The sequence below is a fragment of the Poecilia latipinna genome, unplaced genomic scaffold, assembly GCF_001443285.1.
Source record: "Poecilia latipinna isolate Pla-1442-1.1 unplaced genomic scaffold, P_latipinna-1.0 Scaffold3316, whole genome shotgun sequence".
In the NCBI taxonomy this organism is placed as follows: Eukaryota; Metazoa; Chordata; class Actinopteri; order Cyprinodontiformes; family Poeciliidae; genus Poecilia; species Poecilia latipinna.
The window spans coordinates 21,270-32,016 of NW_015115932.1; the positions used below are offsets into that span (position 1 = coordinate 21,270).

The 10,747-nt window shown below is 39.1% G+C and overlaps 1 protein-coding gene across 1 annotated transcript in view; it reads right to left on the reverse strand.

Annotated features, from left to right (window-relative positions):
* LOC106940677 (arylsulfatase J-like) overlaps positions 1-9,476 on the reverse strand; it is a 22,718-nt gene extending 13,242 nt beyond the window's left edge. The window contains 3 exon segments of the mRNA XM_015023482.1: positions 8,449-8,744; positions 8,746-8,802; positions 8,804-9,476. Of these exon segments, the coding sequence (XP_014878968.1) occupies positions 8,449-8,744; positions 8,746-8,802; positions 8,804-8,881 (431 nt within the window). The 5' untranslated portion in view covers positions 8,882-9,476.
* Between the last annotated feature and the right edge of the window lie 1,271 nt (positions 9,477-10,747).

Below are 10,747 nucleotides of genomic sequence, written 5' to 3' on the forward strand. Positions count from 1 at the left end.
TCTAAGATGACCACTGCTTTATTGAAGAGGCTGAGGGTGAAGGTGATGGACTGGCCAAGCATGTCTCCAGATCTAAACCCAATAGAACATGTTTGGGGCATCCTCAAGCGGAAGGTGGAGGAGCGCCAAGTCTTGAACATCCACCACCTCCGTGATGTCATCATGGAGGAGTGGAAAAGCATTCCAATGGTTTTCCACTCCTGCTCTGGTGAACTCCATGCGCAGGAGAGTTAAGGTAGTTTAGATCAATAATGGTGGCCACGCAAAATATTGACACTTAAGGAACATTCACTTAGGGTGTACTCACTTTTGTTACCAGCAGTTTAGACATTAATGGCTGTATATAGTTATTGAGGGAAGAATAAATTTACACTGTTATATAAGCTGCACACAGACAACTTTTCATTGTGTCAAAGTGTCATTTTGTCAGTGTTGTCCCATGAAAAGATATAGGCTACTTAAATATCTGCAAAAATGGGAAAATCCTAATTTTAAAAGTATTTTTTGTGTTTGTTTAAATTGCTGAATATCTGTTAGCTATGGTGAGGATTGAAGTTAATGATGGCATTCGTTTAAAAAAAAATGATATGTAATTGTTATAAATAGATATTGGAAATAAATGTTCTTGGAAAAGCATTTTTTGTTTTCAAGCAACAGAGGAAGAATGCTAGATGAAGGAAAGACCTGATGGCAACAAGATGGTTTAACTGGTTGGAAGGAAAACATGAAGAAACACTAGAGGGGGTTTACTCAACAGGTTGTGTGAAGAGATTACATGAGAAGGCCACCTGCATCCAGAGATGCACAAAAGTTCTCACTTTTGTGATACACTGTAAATGCACAAAACAAATGAAACATTAAGAGATCTTAGTGTAAAAGTTTGATTTATTGTTTGAAAGTCAATTAAAATTTGAAAGTTATTTGTAACCAACTATGACCATATTAAATTACATATATATATATGATAAGAGCTACGTGGTGGAGGTATGTGCAATAACTAATTTTGCAATTTTACAGAGCCACCTCATGGTGTACATTGAAAAAAAACTAGCTAGAGATGGTCAGTTTTGTGTTTGTAGTTGCCAAAATGAAGAAAATTGTGGAATTTGTTATGGTTTCATAATGTCAATTATGGGCAATTTAATTTGTAACTTCATGTGTAGCGATTATGTTGTAATTTGGGGGGGAAAAAAGAAGTGTATATTTTGCTAGGTTTCTGTTAGCTCAGAGATTGATTTTGGCTAATGCAATTTTAATACTGAAAAAAAAAAACCTGATCAACAACTTTTGCATAGGGGTTCATTTGTTGGACAAGCTTTCTAGTAGGGCTGAAACGATTCCTCGAATGATTCGAGTACCTCGATTACTAAAATATTCGTTTACAGCAGCCCTACTTTCTAGAAAACATTGCCCACCTCAATTTTGTTAAGGGGACTTGCAGTTTTCAAGTTATAACCTGGAACGCATATTTTCTACCATAGTGCTACACACAGGTGAACATGCCTGAATATTTGTTTTTGAGTAGTGGTGTGGCTACTGAACTTAGATACCAAATAAAACTTGTAATAAGTTTAGGGGCTGGGCTGCAGTACGAGTTTCAGCAAAGAAACATAAGAAGAAGAATGGAAAAAACTGAATAAAAACAATAAGACTTCCTGCCCTGCTGGGAGCAGATGAATGACCATGCTTTGCATTAGCCATCCGCTCGCTTTTGCAGGCTCTGGCTCACAACCCTAATTATGGATAACACAGATAAACTTTCCTTTCATAGTGAAAAACAAAGAGGAGGTCTGGCATAGCCTCTGTTTCAGACGAGTGCCAGTTCTCTGTTCTTACTTTAATTCCCTTTGCAATTAATCAAGAACATTTAGCATGAGAGTTCATTGATACAAACAGGAACTCTTGAGGCAGCTTTTAGAAGCAAACGTTAAATTCTGTCTGACTCCCTACATCTGCTTTAAATAAAAGCAAGACACCCTGGAGACAAAGAACTGCTTGCCTCCTCAGCCTTTGACCTTGTTCTAAATCTCCTTTGCCTTCTCTTGAGGTTTGTGGTGTATGAAAAAGGTAAAACCAAGATCTAGTTTAGTTGTCAGAAAGCAAGTTAAATTTAGAAGAAAATCAAACAGGCTCCTATTCCCCATGGACAAGACAAAAGTTTGCAAATATATACAGCAAATAAGCTTTGTGTAAATGTTCCAAACTCAGTAATAACGAGACAATCATTTGCAACTCATTCCTAGAATTTGGGCCTGACTGGGAAACTAACCACTGTTTCTGGCTTGCATAACCAGATGAATTCTATTAAAAATCAGTTTGTTTGGTGTAAAGTGACACATATCTCATCAGCTTCTTGGAATATTTTACAGATTTATTTCAGTGTCTTAAATGGAGAAATGTACATCAATGGTACCAAGATTGAGCAGAGCACTAGATTAAATTTGGAAGAGAATTAAAGATACATCACAACTTCATGCATTTGTTTCATGCAAAGACACACATCACTGCCATAATGTATGTGACTAAGTGGACAGGGAGATGAAGTTCAGTGTAGGGATTTAATGAAGAACAAATGAACAACTCAACCTACAAAAGTCCCTGGAATGAGAAAATCCAAGAACCAAGCAAAACTGGAGACACGAGGGGATGCAGGTAGTCCAGGTGATGTGACGAGAGAGACTGGTGATTAGCGACAGGGAATGAGAAGCTTAAATACTGTGAGGCTGAGTGGAAACAACAGACCTGACCTGATGAGCTAACTGATTGCAGGTGTGAGTAGCTGCAGCAGGTGTCAGGCCGAGGAGCGAGAAAGAGACACAGAGAAGCTGGACAGATTACACAACAAAATAATTCTAACACTAAGAATAAGTAAGAAGAAACATGATTAAAGACATAAGAAGAAAACAAAGAACAGGAACAAGACTAATCTAACAAGAACTGAGGAGCACACAAACTAGAATTACCAAAAGAATTAGACTGAGAGATAAACTTAACTAGAATCACTAAGGAAGAACAGAAGTAAACTCTGGCAGTCAATAACTAGACCTAGAGTAACGACATAAAACAGAACTAGAGACACTACAAGGGACTGAAAGAAGGAAAACAAGAACAAGACAAATCTAACCAAAAGAAGTAACATCAGATAATGAAACTACAATGAACATGAAGGGCTAAACTAAAGTGAACTGGAACATAACTTATTAAACAGAAAAGCACAAAACAAAATCCCAACCCAAAAGCCAAAGTCTTGACAGTAGCAAACTTCCATCAATGCTATTTTATCTGCATTTTTATTGTATTTAAAAGGTTGACAGAAATGGAAAAATAAAAAAAAAATTGTCCTCAGTTTTGCTAAAAAGGTTTTTACGATTGAGGATTTCAAGAAGAAAAAAAAAAGAGTTAATGTGCGAAATAGAAGATGGACACACATTTGCCTAAGTTCTGATGTAGTAAATGCCTCTATCCACTCGTCCTTGCCAGAAGCAAAAAACTCTGAAAAATATTAAAGTCCAAACAGCACAGAAGGGAAGACCGTCAGTCTGTAGTGATCAGCAAAAGGAACCTACCATCTGTAGTGAGGAATTTGTCCGTTCTGAGATGTGCTAGTTCCAACCTCTACATCTTCCGTATTACCACAAACTATTCACAAGGTAATTCACAAAACAGATCAGAACGTGATACCCCCGTTCATGACTCATCAAAAGACCTCACTGGATGAAGAGTGGGGGAAAGGGAGAAGTTTCAATATGATCATGGGTATAATGTTTTGGAAGTTGGTGGTCCTGGGCCAATCAGGGCCGGTGGAGGAAAAAGAATGCTTTACGAGTTCATAATTGGCCATTGAAATATGAATGTAGAGAACAATGGAGTGGATGGGAGAATGAGGAAGATGATCAGTCGTGGAGATTCATTGAAGTCATTGGTCACCAATCAAGCCAAGTCCACCAGACGACCAGGACTGAAAATACCCCAAGTTGTTTCTAATGGAAAATATTGCCAAACAATGGAAATTATCTTTCCTTTAGCAAAAGTAAGTTGGAGGATGCTTATTTCAGCCAGCTAAGAGGGCACTGTTTTACTCTATGCCCAGCCTGAGTCATAGGATAGTATGAAGGACATTTTTTGTGCCGTTTGAATTGTATCCATCTTGATGCTGGTAACTGGTTCAACTGTTTACTTTCAGGATTATAAACTGATGGATGCTGTCTGAATAACTGCCCTCAAACATCATCTCTCCTTTACTGCAGTAGCCCCACATGTTCACTTGACTATTTTGGACGGCTCTTTTAAAAGTATCCAAGGCAGGGGAGGGCAGCTGTAGCCCAGTGCTGAGCATTGTTACATCATTTCTTCATCTTGTAGTCAACCCATGGAGACTACGAGGCAGAGAAACAGCTGGCGGCTCACTTCAGTGCCTTATCGCATGTCAGCGTCAGCACTTCCGCTTTTCTTGCAGCTGGAATCACGCTCATCTCGCCAGTTTATTTACACACGCACCGTTCCACATTGCCAAGAAATCACATCATTATCTTCAAATCACTCACGTTAGTTGTACACTCAAATCCACAAGTCAAGTTCACTTTCTACTCCTCCAACCTTTTTGTTTATAAAAGCTCCTAAACAAACCTACAGGCTGGCCCTCTGCTCCACATCCTCTTTACATGTGGTTCAGATAAGCAGCTCTGCATTTCATCAGTCAGCCCCAGAGCATTTTGTCTCCTCTTTTTGGCAAAGCTGTTTGTTATTTCCTTGCCATTTCTGAGCTCTGACTCTTTCTTTGACATACTTATTGTTCTGCACTCCATTCAGCAGGTCCTTCAGTGAAATGAACATCACCTTCTGTTAAAGGTGAACTATTATGCTTCCTCAAACACCTTAGGATTTTCCATGGGCTCTACAAAACATGTCCATCACATTTTGTGTCTGATCAGTTGTGCCTATTTTGAGCTCCTTTCAGAATGAGCCGTTTTAGGACCTCATGTCACTCTAAATCCAAATGAGCTGCTCCTGGCCACGCCTCCAACTCAACATTTATACATCCATGTGAAAATTACTGCAAACAGATGCACAATTATACACCGTACATCTTTGAAAAGCTAAAGTGGAGCCTCATGCTCAACCAACAAAAATGCAGCAAGAGGTTTCTGGATGCCAAATCAACAACAAAACACGTGTCTCTTTCAGCAGCCCTTACACAGTCCATACCAGGGTAAAACCAGATGAGTAAATGTACTGAAGCTTAGGGTGGGTCGATAGGTGATGGGCTGGGCTCAGTTGGGGTTGCTAAGTAACAAGTGACAGTTGATTGTTGGGAGATTTTTGAAATGGTTTATTTTCTAGACACCAAATAACAAACTTAGTCAAAAAATGACTGGGTGGGTTTTTCAAGCACTTATTTATAGAAGCGGTAAACACCAAATGGAAGTACAAAAATTTGCTAAATGTGAATTTAGCATAATAAGTCCCCTTTAACTCTACTGCACAGAAAGCATGCCTGCCAGATAATACATTACTTACCAAGGTCTCCGTTTTAAAATCTACACTCATTGTGAGCAGATATAAACAAGTTTAAGAAAATAAACTCTTCAACTCTCCTCTCTGTTCACTAAATCAAACCCAGAGTTTTGTGCTTTAGGAATTTCATTGCTCTCCTTCCAAACATGTGGAATCCAGGGTGCCTTGTCCATGTTGCATTTTCATTTATGTTCAATAAAATTTTGAACCTTTTGTTTCTGAACTTCAAGGGTAAAGAACAACCAATGCATGGAGGCCTCAGTCCTTGACGTGGCTGTCAAAGGTTCAGGTCCTGACTTGAATACTTAACAAGAACAGTCACTACTTAATTACTTTTATTTCACTACTTTTTAGAAACTGTAGCTACTCACTTTACACCAGAAAAGGATTTAGATTAGTCATTTTGCTTTTTTTCTTCTTTTTCTTTCCTTTGGTTTATTTTGTTTGTATTTCCTTTTAATTCATGTAAAGCACTTTGAATTCCCTTGTTGCTGAAAATGTGCTTTATAAATAAAATTACCTTACCTTTTGCTGCATGTCTGCCCCCTCTCTCATTACCCATTTTCAGTACCACTCTTAAGTAAAGAGTGGTCAGACAGAATCTAATAAAACCTTAATAAAATAAAGGGAAAATAAGTGGAATGGAGAGGGAGAAAGGACTCATTCAAGAAAATTGGTTTGTCTTAGTGACCTTGAAAAATGAGTAAATAGTAAGTTGCAAGTATTTAGTCATTCTAGGTGGGATTAAATTTTGATCAAGCAGTCCACACAAATTAAAAAATAAGTTAACATTGCATGAAATATAAGTTACATGAACTTATTTTATTTTTGTTAGTTTTACTACATGATTTAGTACTGCTAACTTCAAATTAATGAGGTTTTCTCGTGGGTTTTTTGAGACAAAAAGTTTGCATAATTTTCTTTAAGTAAGGTGAACTAATTAGATTTTACAAAGTTCAGGGATGTGAAAAGGGACCACTTAGAAATATTGGTCTCACAATGTCAGACACATTCTTCACTTTCTCTGCATGGGGAAGTGATGGTGTGTGGGCAGTGGCTTGTACAGCACAACTCTAGATTGAAGAAAAGCTTTGCTTTTAAGTCTCTAACCTCATCAGCACAGCCAAAAGAAAAACAGGTAAGTTAAAGGTTTGCACCATGAACTTCCTGAGGGCTGATAAAAATACAGAGCCTCACAAAAGCATTTAAGCTACCTCACAATGCCATGTATTTTTAATTTATATGACAGAACAACACAAAGTTGTAGGAAATGAGATAGTGAGAAGATTACATTACATTAGAAGAACATTAGAGAACAAACAGAATCATGGAGACCAAGGAACCCAGCAGACAGGACATGGAGGAAGCTGTGGAGAATTGAAGCAGAGTCAGGTTCTACAACATTATTCTAAACTTTGAACACAGAGAGAGGATGGACCACCTGGAGACTTGGAAGAAAACTGTCAAATAGTAGATGTTCAACATTGGTCAAAACATTCTCAAAAGACCTGCCGCTGTACACCTTTCAGATATTTATATTTGCTTAACATCTGCTTAAAGCATGTATCCTAGATACAAAAAAAAGAAAAAAAAAGATAGGGATGCTCTAATCAGGTGTTTTGCTGAACGTTCCCACTCACTCAGAGCGTTAAAGTTCCACATGACAGCATTTGTTGCTGCGCGCTTGAGCAGTGTGAAGGAAAGAGGAGATGAGCTGCACACACAGGCTGAAGTGAGATAAATGTGATCGTTTTGGCGATCACCCATCATACACTTTTTCACAGAAATCGGCCGATTGTGATCGGTGGCCAATCGATCAGCACACCTCTAAAAAAACAAAAAAAAGATTTTACATATGTATTAAAACTGTTGTTGTCCTAACATAAGACAATCTGAAAAAATAATCAATCTCCTGCTCTCAGGAAGTTTTGATTTAGTAACTTTAAGCTTTAAGTAACTTACTAAAATAAACTTTCGTAAGTTTATTTTGATCCAACCTGCATTTGACTTAGAATAAATGTTTTTTTTCTTGACATTATTTGATATAAGCAGTGTTGTGAGATTTATTTGACTAATAATTATGGTACAGAGAACCTTGCTGTTAAATATTGTTTTACTGATTGCAGGTTTATCAGTTGTCCTGTTGACTGAGTAGATGCTGCAGTTTGCTTGCAAGTATTTTGCATGTTTTATGTCTAAATTAAGTGAATTTATTTAAGTATTTTAAACAATTTATTTTATTTGCAGCTGTTGACAACTCTAACATTTATAACATGCCAACTCAGGTTTGTAGATCAAGCATCTTTTCTTTTTTTTCTAGCAATGTCTTGAGTACTGCATGGGGTGAATCATTTCCTGGGACATCCAGTTCTGGGATGACTGGCAGATAATACGATGGACCTCATGGTTTGAAAACAGCCTTATCCTCTTTCCCAGACTGATGAGCAATAATGGTTGCTTCTTTCCACTCATTGCTGATGTTTTTCCACTTTGGCACAGAGTGAACAGACACCTGTAAACACCAGTATAGCAAATCACCAAAACTGAGCAGATAACTGATGGTGATCAGTTGCATTTGTTCAGCAGCATGTAGCTGCTATTTTCTCTCTGAAATCACATTGAAGTATCAAAGTTGGAGGGATTTTTCTTCTTACTTTTTCTATTTGGAATTTAAAAAGTTTCCTTGGTATAATAAAGTAAACAAATGAAGATTAGAATCTGTTAGATTTTCTGTATGTTTGAGGCTTGATTTGATAGAGAGAAAAAAAATACTATATAATTTTTTATGTGATATGTATCGACAGAAACAGTAACTAATTGGTCCCTTAGATCAATTTCATGTTATAGTTTTACTTCAGCAATGAATTAAAAAATAAGGTCTTACACTTTTCCTTGAAGACTGGATCAGTTTTCATTTACAAGGTAGGTTTTTACCTGCCGGTCATCAGCTGACTCCGGGACGGGCTGCAGAGCGGCTGGACATAGTAATTCTCCAGCTTCACCCCCTGTGCGGCCAGCCGGTCCAAATTCGGAGTTTTGATCTCGGAGCCGTGGTATCCAACATCCCGGAAGCCCTGATCATCCACCAGGATGAAGACGATGTGCGGCTGGGAGGTCGGCGGCTCGAACTCATCTCCTCCGTTGCGCAGCGCGGACCTCCAGTTTTCCCACGACATGTGAACGCTCCATACCGGAGGAACGATGAAGCTGAGGAGGAAGGTCAGGAACATGCTTCAGCCCGACTCGGATCCTCAACGGAGGTGGTCTGTGCGCATGACTAGGAGGCAGACAGCGGCGCGTGGAGCTCGGGTTCGGTGGTATGAACAGCCTCACGGTTCTCCTTCCAATCGCCAGGCGCTAGCAGCATGCTCTGCAGCGGGAAGGGTCCATGTGGCTTGCAGGCAGGCGGCAGCTGCTCCGCCCGGGAACTTAAGCAGAACTCCGGTGGAGTTCCGCTCAGAGAAGCAGTCCTGTCCCCCGACTCATACAGCGGGGTCTGTTCTGCAGAAGGACGCAGGTCCGAATCAGTCCAATCCCCTCACTGTCATGACGCGTTCAGAACCCGTCCACAATCCTCCCATTTGTCTTCTTGCTGCGGGCCCACTGCTGAAAGCACCCACAGAGCACAAACTGCACAACTGCTGAGAGAACTAATTGTATGGCAAGCGGTTTGTATATTTATTCTGTAATTTATCCGTGTTTTTAACGCTTGCAAGGTAGTTTGAATTTTAGGCCTTGTCCACCTGTGGCTGGGTCTTTTTAAAACGACGTAGAAAAAAACGTTGTTTTTTTTAATATAAAATAATCTCGTCCACACCTGATCAGTTTTTTAAAAAAGTGGTCATCCATATGAACCCGCTGAATTACACTATTGTGTGTTCTAAATATGTCAAACCCATAGGGGGCAGTGTAGACATTGTGCCTCCGTATTGGGAGGGATAGTTGATGCAAAACAGCTGTTCTCCAAGCGCTCTCTCTTTTGCAAATTAACGTATTTAAGCAGTTGAGCTTATAAAAAACAAGTAAAAGATGTCTGAACAAATGTAAAAATCAGCACCTCTCTGGTTATCTTTCCTCACAATATGGCCAAACAATAACAATGGTCACATATGTTATAGAAATATAAAAAATAAGGATAAAAGCTTATGAGCTTTAATTAATCAAGTTTGATGGATTAAATTGCCATGCCCATATCAAAAATTAATAAATCAATGCTCACACACAACCATCTGTTAAATCTGCGTCATAAAATGCTTATGGTATAAAAAATCTGTTAAATATGCATCATATATTCCTTATCGTATTAAAACATTTGTTTTAATAAGGTTTTATATGACCTTGTCTGATTAATAAGGTCATATATATTGCTTATTGTATAAAAACATATGTTTTGATTTAGATTAAGTTGTTATCGAAATAAAACAGACAGGATTCTGGAACCTTCTCTTAAATCAAATGGTAAATAAGGAGCATGTCAGGGGGGGCCCCTTCTTTCATCATATAAAATTTAAGTTCTTATCAAAATGAGACAGACAGAATTCTGGCAACATGACTTTTGACCCAGTTATTCCCCTCCCTCCCCCTAAATGGAATGTTTTATACCTATGCAAATTTGTTGATGTGACTCCTCCTCACATGCATAGAGCCCACCCCCCAACTCCTCTTATCTTCCTGCTCCCCTGGAAATGCCCCATCCCACTTTTATTAGTTTATGTTTGAATGAGCCCATAGAGATACAGGGGTGGGATTTCTGTTTTTCTGCTTTAAATATTTTCGGAGGCCCTGTCATTCTACTTGTTGCATTTGGTAGAGGAAGATCCACTTTGCACTGACAGAAAAAATGGTTTGCGTTAAAAGAGAAAAACCTCAAAAGAGAAGACTGCAGGAAGCTAATCAGCTAGCATGTAGCTCATCTGCTCCAACCTCAGAGACTACAGATGGACAAACCATCAGGAGGCCCTGCTCCATGGCTGATGCTCCATCCTCTACACTCCTGGATAGAAATCTGGTCTTACCTCCATCAGCAGAGTTCGAATCCTCAATTCAGCACGAGATTCCCACCTTCCAGGACTCTGAGCATGCTACGCCTGATCCCAATGGATCATGCCCTGCGTTTGCTCAAGCTGCTTCACCCAGCATAGGAAAAAACACCACCCAGTGTTGTCCAGTGGGACCTCCCTTCCCTGTCAGACTCCAGGCTCGGTCTATTAAATTCCGGTCCATAAATTGGATG